The sequence below is a fragment of the Cibotium barometz genome, chromosome 52 (assembly GCF_041138505.1).
Source record: "Cibotium barometz isolate CiBa-2024 chromosome 52, ASM4113850v1, whole genome shotgun sequence".
Classification (NCBI taxonomy): Eukaryota; Viridiplantae; Streptophyta; class Polypodiopsida; order Cyatheales; family Cibotiaceae; genus Cibotium; species Cibotium barometz.
In genome coordinates this window covers 28,574,104-28,589,192 of record NC_141097.1, presented here as the reverse complement: position 1 = coordinate 28,589,192, position 15,089 = coordinate 28,574,104, and the positions used below count along the sequence as shown (strand labels likewise).

General features: G+C 37.8%; 1 protein-coding gene across 2 annotated transcripts; it reads left to right on the top strand.

Moving 5' to 3' along the window:
- The first annotated feature begins 654 nt into the window (after positions 1-654).
- LOC147609010 (phosphate transporter PHO1-like) lies at positions 655-10,633 on the top strand. Of its 2 annotated transcripts, none has more exons than XM_086788109.1 (14): positions 655-982; positions 2,051-2,420; positions 3,370-4,084; positions 4,498-4,546; positions 4,822-4,893; positions 5,289-5,409; positions 5,793-5,916; positions 6,018-6,270; positions 6,615-6,719; positions 7,244-7,288; positions 7,400-7,549; positions 8,682-8,960; positions 9,771-9,907; positions 10,290-10,633. In XM_086788109.1, the coding sequence occupies exons 1-14, from the start codon at positions 737-739 to the stop codon at positions 10,378-10,380; spliced, it is 2,757 nt and encodes a 918-aa protein (XP_086644235.1). In that variant the 5' UTR covers positions 655-736; the 3' UTR covers positions 10,381-10,633. The 2 variants fall into 2 exon arrangements, with proteins under 2 accessions (XP_086644235.1, XP_086644234.1); XM_086788108.1 differs by having other exon boundaries at positions 5,280-5,409.
- Positions 10,634-15,089: the final 4,456 nt, after the last annotated feature.

The window sequence follows — 15,089 nt, the reverse complement described above, 5'->3', positions numbered from 1 at the left end:
GAGAGAGAGAGAGAGAGAGGGGAGGGAGGATATACTAAAAAAAACTATTCCTAGACGTTGGCAGGCTAAAGGTAAGCTTGGGTGAGGTAAAAGGATGATGTGAAGAGGAGAGAGAGAAAGAGAGAGAGAGAGAGAGAGAGAGAGAGAGAGAGAGAGAGAGAGAGAAGGCTTATGTGGGTGCCAATTTGGGGGGTGCACTCTCTCTAGGTAGGGTAGAGAGAGAGAGAGAGAGAGAGAGGGGGGGAGGATATGCTGAAAAACTATTCTCAAATGTTGGCACGCTAAAGGTAGGCTTGGGCAAAAGGATGATGTGAAAAGAGAGAACAATGGAAAAGGCTTGTGTGGTACCCATTTGGGGGGTGTACTCTCAAGGTAGGAGAGAGAGAGAGAGAGAGAAATGGAAAAGGCTTGTGTGGGTAACGATTTGGGGGGTGCATTGTAGGAGGGGGGAGCTCCTTAGGAGGTGCGATGATTCTTGGAGAGGGCATTTGTACAAGGGTACGCTGCAAGAAAAAAGCGCGAGGAAAGTGGGGTAGCAACTACCACCACTAAGGGAATAACGAGCGTCCACTTGGGGGCTTTTTTGGATGTAAATGAGACTCGAATATGACTACCCTTCCAAATATTATTTAAGTAGAAGCTAAGCTTGGTGGTAAGAGGAAAGTGAAAAACTTCCCACCTTGTATTTCTGTGTAGATTTTCTAGCTTTGTGTTTGCCCTTCATTAGGATTAAGCCATGGTGAAGTTCTCCAAGCAGATGGAGCTTCAGCTTGTGCCTGAATGGCGCCACAAGTTCTGTGATTATTGGCAGCTTAAGAAGCACATTAAGAAGATTAAGATGCAGAGATTACCGGAAAGTCCCCGGGTAATTCTGCAAGAAGCTGCTAGCAAGAAATTGGCGTCCATTGAAGGTACTTGGACGCCCCTCAGCAGCTTTACACGACGAACGATGCATCCATGGTGTCATGAAGATATGATTAAGGTAAGTAGGCAATACGTATGGTAAGCTCACAGAGGCGAGATAATTATGCAACAATGCACTTAACAACAGCTACTGATTATGAACATTTGAATGGCTCTATGGCTTGATAAGTGAGTGTGCAATTACTACTATTGTGTTTGGAAGGTGGAATAATCCATTGGTTGTGTCAACCAGCCGTTGTCGTGTACCTCACAGGCACCAAACCGGAACCCCATAATGAGACCCAACCGTTCTACTAGCTCGACCACATATTGGCAGTGCAATTACCACTATTATATGGCCCTATCGGTGGCAGTGGTTTTGGCACTGGTCTATTTTTCCTTAAATATAGTACATACGTACCCTATGTAGTTCGAATGCAATTATTTGAATTAGCCAATACTCTTAGTGTATATAATAAGACATGAACAATTGAGAGTTGTGGTAGAGGGTAGTGTTTCTTTGTATCAGCCAATTCTCTTTGTCTATACTAACAGATGAACCAAAGAGTTGTGGTAGAGGGTTTGAGACATTTAGTAGATTTGTGTGTATGGTTCATCATAGGAAAAAATAGAGTAGGCATATAGAGAGAGTTACTAGGATATCAAGAGTTGATACACGTGTGTGGGTTGTTGTGTAGTCTAGTTGACCAGGGGTGGAAATAGAAGAAAAAGAGAGCTGGCATATAGAGAGATAGGATATTAAGAGTTGGTACACGTGTGTGGTTTTTGTAGTCTAGTTGGAAAGGGATTTGACTTCAAGAGAGTTAGGATATTAAGAGTTGGTACACGTGTGTGGTTTGTGTCCACCTCGTAACTTTTTTTCTGGACCAATGTTTGGTTCGATTTAAAAAAAAAGGTTGATAAATTTTTTTTAAACAAGAGAATAATTGTATGCATTGGTAATATTAATTATTATGGATGTGAAACTGTGTGTTTTTGTCCCGGATATGTTTATATACATGGGTAATAATTATTCTCTGTTTAAAACTACGTGAATAGGAGTGTTGATATGATGAATATGTTAATAGGAGTGTTTATGTTAATTAATAGGGGTGTTAATTATGTGGTGTGGTGTGGTGTGGAACAGGTGCATCAAAGGAGATCAGGCGAGGAGTGCGTTTATGAGACGGAGCTGTTGGAGCCATTAGCGCAGGATGAGTTGGAGAGGGCCTTTTTCAAGAGGCTGGATGAGGAGCTGAACAAGGTGAACCACTTCTTCTGTAGCAAAGAGCAGGAGTTTTTGGAGCGCGCGGAGATGCTCAGCCGGCAGCTGGCCAGCCTCACGGATATCCGCAAGGCCTATGATATTTCTCACAGCAGCTCCGCCAATCTCGACTCTAACGCCATTACAATCTTCGCCTCTCCCTCAACCCCGCGCCTTTTTGGCTTCCTTTTGGGAACGTCCACTCGCGCGATATCATCTCTCTCATCATGCGCCCAAGGTCATCATCAAGCTGGTAAGCTCCCTTTTATTTAATGTCAATCAGCTTACGTTGCCATGCACGCACTCCACACATGTGGAAGGATCCCCATCTCTCTCTCTCTCTCTCTCTCTCACACACACACACACACTATCTTCTATGTATGTAAACTGTAATGAATGCGCATCTTTGTGTTATGTATATGTGTATATGGGCATTCTTGCATGTGTGCACTGTGCATATACCCCATTGACACACTATGCCCCTGGGTAATATGTGTACATGGTGTGTGCTTTTGCATCGATGTACACATGTATGGCACATGCGCTCCACATGAGAAGCTCGCTCTCTCTCTCTCTCTCTCAAATTATACACTACGTTTGTATAATGCGCACACACACAACACACACACTTGCATCTATGTATGATTATACACTACACATGTGTGGTACAGTTGCATTTATGTCATATATGCATATGTATTCACATATATGCATGTGTATGTGTGTATGTGAACGTGCACATGCATACGTAAATACGACGTGTGTGTGCGAGAGAGAGGGGACAGAAGGGGCTACAGATCTTGATATTTGTCAAGTGTGTGTCGGCGCGTTGTCATTAAGGTTTTATAAGACTTTACTTTTACATCAACAACGATTAGAATGCAAGAATTGATTCTTTACCGTAGGCTGAAGACATTATACGCGATGATCATTGGCTACTTTGGCCGGGCCTGGACTTTATTGAACGTATTGATGTAACTGTCACTATAAGCTTTACAGCGTTAATATAAAGCTACAGTAGAAAAGGATCATTCCCACTTTAACTAAAAGCGTAAAATAATAATTTTGAGATTAGCAAAAAGGTTAAGTGGTAGCACAGTTGCATGTCTACTCCTATGGATAAGATTAGTGCCATTATTGATAGGATTAGGTTTAATGATATTGTTTGGATGAAGTGATAACCTTAATTATATTTACTGCAGGAGGTATAGAGAGCGAGGAAAACTCTAATTACCCGCTAAACCAACACGGGTTAGAGCCAGCTCGCAATCTCTCAATTGCCAGCGAGAGCGATGATAGCTCGGAAAGGCCTCTCTTTCCGCGCAGCCATCATGTGATGAGCATAGCAGATGACAATATTAATACACTAGAAGGCGATGTGGACATTATAATTGCTCAGCCAGTAATTGCAAGGAACATTAATCAGGATGATGATGATGATGACAACATTAATAATATTATGTATAATGATCGGGAGGGGGATGTATTCTACAAGAAATCAAATGCCAAAGGTGGCTGCTGCGCTAATACTCATAATGATGGCATTAACAAAGCTGCAAAAGAATGCAAGTGTGAGGGCAATCTTTTCTCTGCAGCTGCGCCACTACCTCATGATATGGGCTTGCCTGCAAGATCCGCCATATCCATCATTAGCCAGAGGCTATGGGATTACAAGATGAAGACGACGGAGTTCTTCGAGAGCTTCATGAGCAGATCAAAGAGTGGCAGCTTGCAGCTGAGATCTGAATCCACTATCAATGTAAGCATCAATAGAGGCCTAAGCTGCAGTAGTAATATGGGAGGTGATCAATTAAATGAGAATTGTGTCTCCATGCACAAAATCAAACATGCTCGCAAAATGCTCCGCACCGCCTTCGTCGAGTTTTATCGTGGACTCGGACTGCTGCGAACTTTCAGGTACAACTTAATACTACCACCACCTTCATTAGAATTCAATAGAGATCAATTCATAAGCCTTTAGAGTCTTGGTCTATATTTAGATAGATTAACCATTACAGAATGATTTATAGGCTATACTAATAGTTTATGCAAAATAATTTACCCGTTTTATGGTTCAGATTACATAATAATTTATAGTTTTCATGGCAACCTATTTCAATTTCCTTTAAAAAAAAGCTGTCTTTTATTTCTCTTCATTAGACATTAATTTCTGGTTTATTATAGTTTTGTTTTTTGAAAATAAAAAATCATTGTCCAAAAAAAAACAAAACAAAACAAGACACAACGGTCTATCAGAGAAAAGGCCTCATATGCTACAATAGCAAATGGACCTAGAAGAGTACTTATTGAAGGGCGCTTTGAACTTGCAGCTCCTTGAATATGCTTGCATTCGCCAAAATACTCAAGAAGTACGACAAGGTAAGCCCCATAGACAATATAGTGTACTTTTAGCTTGAAAAACAACTAATCTTGGTTTCATCAAATAAACTACATTGATTATAAAATCAAAACCTAGATCACATTGACTTGGTGCAATTTTGATAGATATCCAATGGGACACCATTTTAGCTTGGTTTTAATTTGTGGCATGCAAAAATTAAAACTTGGTGCACTTGATGAACAAGACTAGTATTGAAAAATTGATTGTGTCAATAATGAATATATTGAACTTATAGTGTGCTTGTTATGATTAGGTGACTGGAAGACAAGCATCTCCAACCTATATGAAGGTTGTGGAAAAAGCTCACTTTAGCACCTCTGACAAGGTAAAGAAGAAATGGGATCTAAAAAGTGTCAACGTGCGTGTATGTGTGTGTGTGTGTGTGTGTGTGTGTGTGAGAGAGAGAGAGAGAGAGAGAGAGAGAGAGAGAGAGAGAGAGAAGTGAACCACTTTTTGAAAATAAAGTTTTCAATTATAACTTTTTAAAACTTTCAATGTTGATAAAGGCTTAGCAAGGCCCAAAATGTTTGACTAGAAACTATCATTGCATCTAGCATTGCAAAACAATTCAAAAATTGTCTTGTGGAATTTTAATAGTATATGTGGAATTTTAATAGTATATGTGCACATATCAATATTTATAGTGCCCACCGTGAAAGACTCAAATATGGGAGATCAATACACTTAAAGGTTGGATCTCTATTGGATTAGGTGATGAAGATGATGGATGAAGTTGAAACACTATTCACTGAGCATTTTGCAAAGGATGATGAGAAGAAGGCCATGATGTTATTGAGGCCTATGAAAAATGAAGCACCCCACACCATTACATTCTTTCTTGGTAAACTTTTAGACCCTTCTCAAAGCTGATCTTTCTATAACCATTCCAATGCATATACTTAGAATTTGATCATGAATATTCAATGCATAGCATTCAAGCCCAATACAGGTATAAAGTCATTTGTAACTAGACCTAACTAAACTTCTTGAGGATTTGTTTAGCCTTTGGGTGACAAAGGTCATTAATGAAAGGATCACGTCTACATATTTTTTTGAAAAAAATGGCTTTTATTTTAGAGATAGAGCTAAACATTATGAAGATGCTTCTATATACTTTACTACATGTATGCAAGAGTGACATTTGCCACAATATATTGTCCCTTTAGTTTTCTTTGAAAAACATATTTTTTAATAATAACTAAAAACGCCCAAATCTATTTCTAGGATTATTTTCGGGTTGCTCCCTCGCTCTACTCATGGCCTATGCAATAATGCTGCATCTTTATAAGCTCCACTCATCTAAGGAAATTGAGAAGAATTATTCACAAGCAACATACCAAGTGTTCGGGTACGATGTACTTTCCCTAGCATCATTTTAGCACTAATAATCTTGAAGCTTTTATATAAAATCTCTAATCAACAAGGCTTCATTGGCAATGTTGTGAACAGCATGCTATTCCTGGTGTTATTGCACATGTACATCTACGGGTGGAACGTGTACGCATGGAGGAAGGCAAGGATAAACTATGCCTTTATATTTGAGTTTGCACCCAAGACTGAGCTACGTCATCGTGAGGTACTCTTGGTATGCACTGGCCTTACAACCATGATCTTGGGTGGCATGCTAGGCCATCTCGTGGCCTATGTCTCTTCTACAAGATCCCAAGTTAATTCAGACATGGTACCCTTGATAACCATTGTGGTATGCCAAACCTCTCAAACTATCCTAGCTAGGAGCTCAATTTCATGGATTTAATTAATGGACCATGTCATCCTTAATTCAAGAAATAAATAATATTTAATGAGACAAATGGTCCACCAATCTAGTAGCATAGTTCAACATTAGCATTAGAGGTACTAGAATTATAAATAATTCACATATGAAAAAATTTCCCCCAAAAATAGAAGAATGTGCTTTATGGCCATTAGAAGGATAGCCTAGAAATGTATATTTAAAATCTTTGAAATAAAACTTGAAATTTACACAAGCTTGAGAATTTTTTACTCTAAATCGAAAACTTACTAAACGAGAAAGTAATCTTACAGGCTTTGCTGCTACTCTTGGTATGCCCACTTAATGTTTGCTATAGATCGAGCCGTGTATACTTCTTGAGATGCATGAAACGAGTGGTATTTGCACCCTTCTACAAGGTAAGTTTAATTGATATTTGGTATGCATGTTTTGATTTGTGAGAGCAATTTGCAAAAATATAATGTCCTAAAGGCTCCCCAATCATCACAAAACATTATGCATCAATCTTTTGTAATGGTTTGGGGAACCTTTAGCACATTATAATTTTGCAAATAACATGTGACTTGGTTGGTGTAGCTCTTTGGCTCAAAAGCCATCCTTCCAAAAAGCAAAAAAAATGCATCATCTTTTTTTGAAAAGAGCCTTAAAGTTATATTTAAAGTAGAAAATAAAAAAGCAGAACTTCCTGGTTATAGAAAGTCTAGGCAACTGTTACAAACAGCAAAAGCTTAACTTATTCATCTAATCAGGTGCGTGAGTTGGGTAGCTCGTTGGCCAAAAAGAAAAAGAAAAAGAAAAAGAAAAAAGAAAAGCTCGATTCTATACTCAAAATCAAGCCACTTCAAATATCATTATTATATATTTTTGAATTCAGATCAAGACACTACAAATATAGCTATATTTTTGAATTGCTTTTTGGCAGGTTCTCCTGGCGGATTTTTTCCTTGCAGATCAACTCACCAGTCAGGTAAAGGTTTTTGGTCATAAAGTTCAAGAGCTTTATTACAATCCACTGCTTCTTAAACTCTCTGTGAGGAATCATGTTTAATTAGTGTTGTGTGGGCGCTCTTATATATAGGTGGCTGCATTGCGTTCATTGCAATTTGTGATGTGTTACTATTTTGGAGGTTTCTTCCAAAGCCATGACACAGCTGCCTGTGGGAGCAATGAATTTCGATTCTTAGCTTACCTTATATCCTTCTTACCCTATTGGTGGCGGCTCATGCAGGTGTGACACAGTCTTCCCTAACCCAATAACAATTAAATATTAATACTTTTTTAAAGAATTTCATTCGGCACATAGTATTAAATCACAAGCGTTTTTATGAAATTGCACTTATTTTTTTAATTTACTTTTTTTCTTCGACAAGACATAGTCATACAAAAAAAAGTAATTAGGATAGAGTAAGAAAAGCCCACGGGCGCGTAGTTGAGTTGGTAGAACGGTTGGGTTCCAGAGCGAGAGGACCCGCGTTCGATGCCATCAGGGCTACGCGACGTGGATATGTGTGTGTGTTTGAATATATATCGATCTCCCTCACAGAATAAAGTAAGAAACGATAAAATACATTTATAATCAAGCATTGGCACATTTACGGTTTTAAAAAAGGGAAAAAAAAGGGGAAAAAAATCAAGAACTACATCTTAAATGAGAATTTGTTCAAAAAAAATCATGTCTAAGTACTATGTAGACTTGAGAGTAAAATTATAACTCTAAATTCAGTCTATTGGCTTCATATTAACAGAGAGTGCATCTATTGACATGAGTTCAATCTATATTATTTACTTAAAGTGAATATGAGCAATCCTCTACATATTTCTCTTCTAATTTGGAAGCACGTCCAATTCTTTAATAATATTTAAGGATTGGTAGGTAAAGTGACTCTTTAAGAATATTTAATATATAGTAAATTAAAGATGCTAAGTATACATACATACATATATACGTACATACGTATGTACACTATATATATATATATATATATATATATATATATATAGAAAGAGAGAGAGAGAGAGAGAGAGAGAGAGAGCTAGCTTTTATTTTCAACGAATTAATTTTTTCTTTTGCTAAGATGTATGCCATATCTAATGTCTTCTATTTCAACAAACTTTGAACAAGTCAATTCAAAAGAATGGGATCATTTTAGAGGTCTCGAAAAGGACAAATGGTTAAGTGTATACATAAACAAGGGTGAATATAAAACTAGAGTGAGGACTACACAACGATTGATATGTTTTATATGTGTTTTTTCAAAGAAATTTGATCCCTTCCAAAAGATTGACCATGATTATTCATTTTAAATTGGGTTTGTTTCTCCAAGTTTCTCTAATTATATGGTAGATTTTGATATGTATAGTGTGTTAGGAGATGGGTAGAAGAAGGGGACCAATCACACCTTGCAAATGGTGGCAAGTACCTGTCAGCTATGGTAGCAGCTGCAGCCAGGATATCATATACTTACTATGCCACTCCATGGTGGCTTGTCATGTTTGTGATCACATCAAGCTTTGCCACGTTGTACCAAATGTATTGGGACATTGTTCGTGACTGGGGCTTTTTCCAGCCCAATTCTGAAAATCCTTGGCTTCGAGACCAACTCCTCCTCAAGAATAAATCCACCTATTATTTCTCAATTGTAAGTGCAATTTTCTTGCATTCTTTTTTTTTTGTATGTGTAATTCTAATTATATTACATATATTACTACCTATCCACCAATGTAGAGGGCAAAACTTTAACTTGTGACAACAAGTTGGGTGTTGACGTCGAGCCAAATTTGTCCAATCCACATGGGAATTATGTGGCAAATTTTTGAAATTCCCTAATTTTTTAAGGGAATTTCACAAATTTCCACATAAATTTGTGAAAAAATCTAGGGAATTTTATTGAGAACGTCACCAAATTCCCACATAATTTCCATGTGGGTTGCACACTTTGTCTCAACAACCCAGACTACATTGCCAACGATAATTTCTCGTGTGCTTCATTACTTATATATAGTTGTTATTCATAAGGTATATCTAGTTATAATAGTTTATAAATAATTAATCCTTGCTTGATTAAATATGCCTTCGGGCGTGTAGTTGAGTTGGTAGCACCATTAGGTTCCATGATGGGGACTTAGGTTCGATGCCGATAGCTACACAGCGACGAATGGCACGCTTGTTGAGCTGATAGACTAGATCCACCCTCCCGACAAGAAATATGCCTTTAGCCATGGCTTTGAGGTGTCAACATTAAACACATGATTGAAACATATAGAAAAGCATCTTCATGTGAGTAAGCTATTAAGCAGTGTACTTTAATATGAAAAGAAGCATGAAATAAATGAGAAACACCTATTTAAGGATATTTATCATTTTGGAAAAAACTTGGGATTGGAAGGATTTCTTCTTTTTGGTAATGATAAAAAAAGATAAATAAATAGTTTTGTTTTCTTTTTTGCAGGCTTTAAATTTTATCCTTAGGTTTGCGTGGTTGCAGCAAGTGACCCATTGGCAAATCAAGAACATTGAGCACAATGGAACTGATTTGTTCTTTGCAGCGTTGGAAGTCATTAGGCGAGGCCATTGGAACTTCTATAGGTATGAGATGTACCATCATTTTTATTTTTTATTATAAAATTTACATTTCATATCACACTTTAACCTATGGTTATGAGTTAGTGTGTATGTAAAACAAACACTTAATTTTCAAAATATTTATCACCTAAAAGACCTTAATGGCAAATGCTAGTCGAGTTTGTTTAAACTATCAAATTTAAGAAATTGTTTTGCATACAATTTCTTTAACCTATGATTATAGTCAAGTTATGAGTTAGTGACATATTTATGCACACTTAATTTTCAAAATATTTATCACGTAAAAAACCTTAATGGCAAATGCTAGTCGAGTTTGTTTATCAAATTTAAGAAATTGTTTTGAATATAATGTTTTTTTACTGTGTACTTTTTTTTTGAAATGCAGGCTGGAAAACGAGCATTTGAACAATGTTGGAAAATACAGGGCTATAAAATTAGTGCCATTACCATTCCGTGATGCTACAAATCACACATAATTAGATCTTATAAACACACATAATTAGATGGTGGCAGGCTTCTTATAAACACACATGCTGTGGACAGACGGGGAGCACGCGTGAATAGTTCTTAACACACACGCGGGCGCGCGGGCGCGCGCGCACGCGCAACAAGAGGTTACTAAAAAATGTCAACCACCATCAATACCATATATCAAGATTTCAGCTTCATGTTCATACTTTTGCCCTCAAAATCCAAAATATATAGATATGAAAACGTTTCCCTTCAAAATACCATATAAACAAAACATAAAGTGTTTTTAAATAAGGTAAGGATAAGAGGGAGTCAAAATAATTTTGCAATCATTTATAATTGCAATGCAATTGAAACAAACGAAGGGCTCACCATACCTTTGCAATCATTTTTGATGAAACAACTGAAGGGCACACCATACCTTTGCATGAATTGGATTGAGGCTGAACATTAACGTGAATCAAAGTGAGGCTTATGAGATATTGATGTGTGATATTAATAAATCCAAGGATTGTATTAAGGCATCATTATAAACTACTACCCCTTTTATGCATGGTTGTTTTGTACCACTCAATGCACATGGGGCATTGCATCGTGCTCGAAGAAACTTTTACCCCTATAAGTAGTGGAAAACCTGCTTGATAGCCTGCTACAATGCCTGGTACTTGGGCAATGCACAAACTCTCCAACACAACTAGTTAGTTAGACACAGTTAATTAGACACATGCTTACAATCCTCAAGATTAAATCTTTTAAGCAGTCTCTGTATGTGCTTTGATTGCATCATGACTATCCCATTATCGCACAGTAAGAACTAAATACCTAAATAAAAATACAAAAGGTCCAAATCCGCTCGTAATCCAACCTTGAAGGGTGAAATCTTCTCATCTCAACATCAAGGTCATTGAGTAGCATGTCATCAACGTATAAAACGATGACTGCAAATAAATCCTCTTTTGTCTTCCTAATGTAGAGGGTGCTCTTCGTTGGACTATTACAAAACCCATGAGAGACCAAGTATGCAAGTATCTTCTTGTACCATGAAAAGATTAGGGGAGGATAGAGAGCTTAAGCTCTTGCAAAGCACACACCCACTCTCACACAACAATGGATAAGACACACACAGAGATAGAAGGCTGAAATCTTCTTCTTCTTCTTACTCTCAATAGAGGTCTACAAAAGATAAGTGAATACCAACATAAGTACTAGAGTACTATGTACAAGTGGTCCATAATATGAACACACTAAGTAGGTGAGCTGGAAAGATAAGTATGCCATAACTTGGTTGGACTAAGTATATGTATTCTAGCTATAGAATCATTGGCGAAGATCTCTCATGTCAGCTAATTGCGTGCTAGTGGTGTAAAGGTGGAGCGGTCACATCCAAGCACGTCTCATGAGTGTCAACTGGTGTTAAGTTTGATATCTCAACACTCCCCCTTAAGTTCAACTCCATCTCCAAGACTCTAAGCATACTGTGGAATCCATGAAGCTACTTCCAAGGTCTTAGTAAAAATATCAACCACCCGCTCCTCTGTGCTAACATACATGAGATCAACATCTCTTGCCAAGACCGTCTCTCTAATGAAGTGATAATGGACCTCTATGTGTTTGGTCTGCATATGAAACATTGGGTTCCTAGCCAACTGTATACTACTAAGGTTATCACAATCGATGATAATCTACCTACTACATGTAGCCCCAAATCTTTAAGTAGCTTACGTAACCAAGCTACCTCACATGTTGTAATTGTCACAGCACCCCTGTACTCTACATCTGTACTCGATAAGGCAAGGATTTCTTCTTGTTTCTCCACGTAATAGCACCATTCCCAAAAGAAAACATAACCGCTAGTAGATCTTCTGTCTAACATGCTATCGATCAAATTTGCATCTGAAGTGTATCCATATACCTACAACTATATACCATCCTCAAACAAGAGGCCATAATCTACTTTGGACCTCATGTAACATAGTGTGCACCTCACACTATCCAAATGCGGCTTCCGAGGAACCTGCATAAACTGGCTCTCCAATCCAACTGTGTAGTTCATGTATGGCATGGTGATTGTCATGTAGATCAAGCTATCCACTATCTTCCAATACATAGTGGCATTCTCTAAAATCTTACCTGTGTTTACACTTACTTTTCCATTTTGCAAAACAACCCAACAATCAAGTCATCCACATAAATAGTGATGACCATAATCCCCCTATCACTCTTTCACATAGAATGAATGATCAACATCTACCTTATGAAAGACAATGGTGATAAGATATTGTGCTATCTTTCATCATGCCATGCTCTTGGTGCTTGCTTCAAGCCATACAAGGCTTTACATTCACTCTTTTGCACATAGAGTGAATGAGTCATCATCAACCATATGAAAGACAATGGTGATATTTGTGCTATCTTATCATGCCATGCTCTCGAATCCATACAAGGCTTTATGTAGTTTGCTAGAAGACCCAAATCCATACAAGGCTTTATGTAGTCTGCTAGGTGACCCAAATCCTCATAACCAAGTGGCTGATATACTTCTTCTTACGACTCACCATGCAAGAACTCATTATTTACATCCATCTGATGTAAAACCCAGCTTTTGATGTAGCCACTACAATAATAGCTCTTACGGTTGCCATCTTTACAACGGGACTGAGTGTCTTCTCATGATCAATGACGTAGGTCTAAGCATAACCTTTGATAAACCACTCTCACCTTGTACCTACTACTAATGCTTCCATCTGAGTTGTGTTCACTTTGTAGACTTGATTACATCTAATATTCTTTTTACTCTTAGGTAAAGGGACCAATTTCCAACATGTCCTAATGTACATGCCCAATAACATTCTCAAAACATGTGGGTTCAACCTCTGGCACAACCTTTACCATGCATGTATAATGGTGAGCTACATAACCATCATATGTTAATCTCTGAATAGGGTTTTTTACCCTACCTGACCTATGTGGTCCTGAATCTATCTTCGGTATCCTTGCAGCGTGTCTACCTTAGCCTCTCCCTTGCACTAGGTATCCTAATAGCTAGAATCCCAAAATTCTCATTAAGGCTCTACTTTGAGCCACTAGACTCTCCATCAACATATGAATAGCCTGTTGAAATGTAAGGCATACTAAGAGACTTATCGACCTTCTCTTTATCTTTATGTGTTGCACTTGGTGAACCTACACGATTGGTTTTCTCATGTAACCTACCACTCCATGGTCTATCAACATACCTACTATTAGAGAACTCTCTTGGTCCACTCAATGACTGTAGTTGCTAACTTGTATTCTCTGCACAACCACCTACTCTTGTGCATTAGTCCCAATCGAGTCTTTTACAATAGCATACTAATTGTGATTTACTGACCTGTATTTTGTGCAACCACCATCTCCTATGTATCATCCCCCAATCTAGTCTTTTATAGCAGCATACCAATTTCTCATCTCATCAACGTGCCTGCTCTCCCTCATCTCAAGTGTAACAGGGTTATAACAATTGTACCTCTTTTGAACACACATTTTTCAGTCTTTGTATCCAACTTATTGCTCATTAGGAATGTGTACATATGCAATGTATTCAAACACTTTCAAGAGTGACAAATCTGGTATTCTGCTAGTATACTTCTCGTTTGGGAGTCACACCATACACTATTACTAGTCTTTCTTATAATGTAAACTACAGTCGCATGCTTCAACCTAATATAAAGGTGAGACATGTTCTTCTCAGTCACATTAATGCACGAGAAACCTCTGTAATGTGCCTATTCATCCTCTTAGCAACATCATTTTTTTGTAGAGTGTACATACATGTGAATTGCCTTTGAATTCCATGCTTTCTCAAGTATTGACTAAACTCATTAGAGAAGTGCTCTCTCCCCCTCCATCTGACCGTAGGCACTTAACCTACAAACATGTTTACTTTTTAGCCAACATTCTGAAATTTCGAAAGTGGGTAAACACTTCATTTTTCTTTTTCATGAAATAGACCCACATCTTCCTTGTGTGGTCACATCAATGAAAGATACATAGTAACGACATCCTCCCATTGATGTCGCCTTTGTTGGCCCCCATACATCTAATTGCACCACATTAAGTTCTCTCTTACTTACATTCCTATCATGTGGAAATAACTTCTTTTTTTATTTCCAAACTAGCATGCTCCCATTAATGTCGTCTTTGTTAGTCCCCATACATTTGAGTGCACCACATCAAGTTCTCTCTTACTTACATTCCTATCATAAGGAAATACATTCTTTGTTTGCTTTCCAAACTGACATGCTTCACATACTTTATGAATTTCATCCACCTTAAACTTTGGCAAACTTGTAACAATTTCTGAATTCTACATAGACTTCCACAATCGCTGCTCATTCACATGACCAATACATTTGTGCCAGATTTCTATATCGACCACAACACCGTTACCTTATGCAAACATAACAGCTTTCACCTCATGCTTACATCCAAAGTAAACATTATGCCCACTCTTTTTCCTTTTGCAACCAAACGGCATTTGTTGTTAAAGGCCTCAACATAGTAGCCCTCACAGGGTTAAAGCATACGAGCAAACCTTTCTCAACCATTTGTCCAATAGAAACTAAATTCTTTGTTATGTTAGAGGCACATGAAGTACATTAGATAGGTACCTCATCTTGTCATCTTGCATAACCAATGGAACATTCCCAAAATGAGTAATAGAAATGCGTCTTTA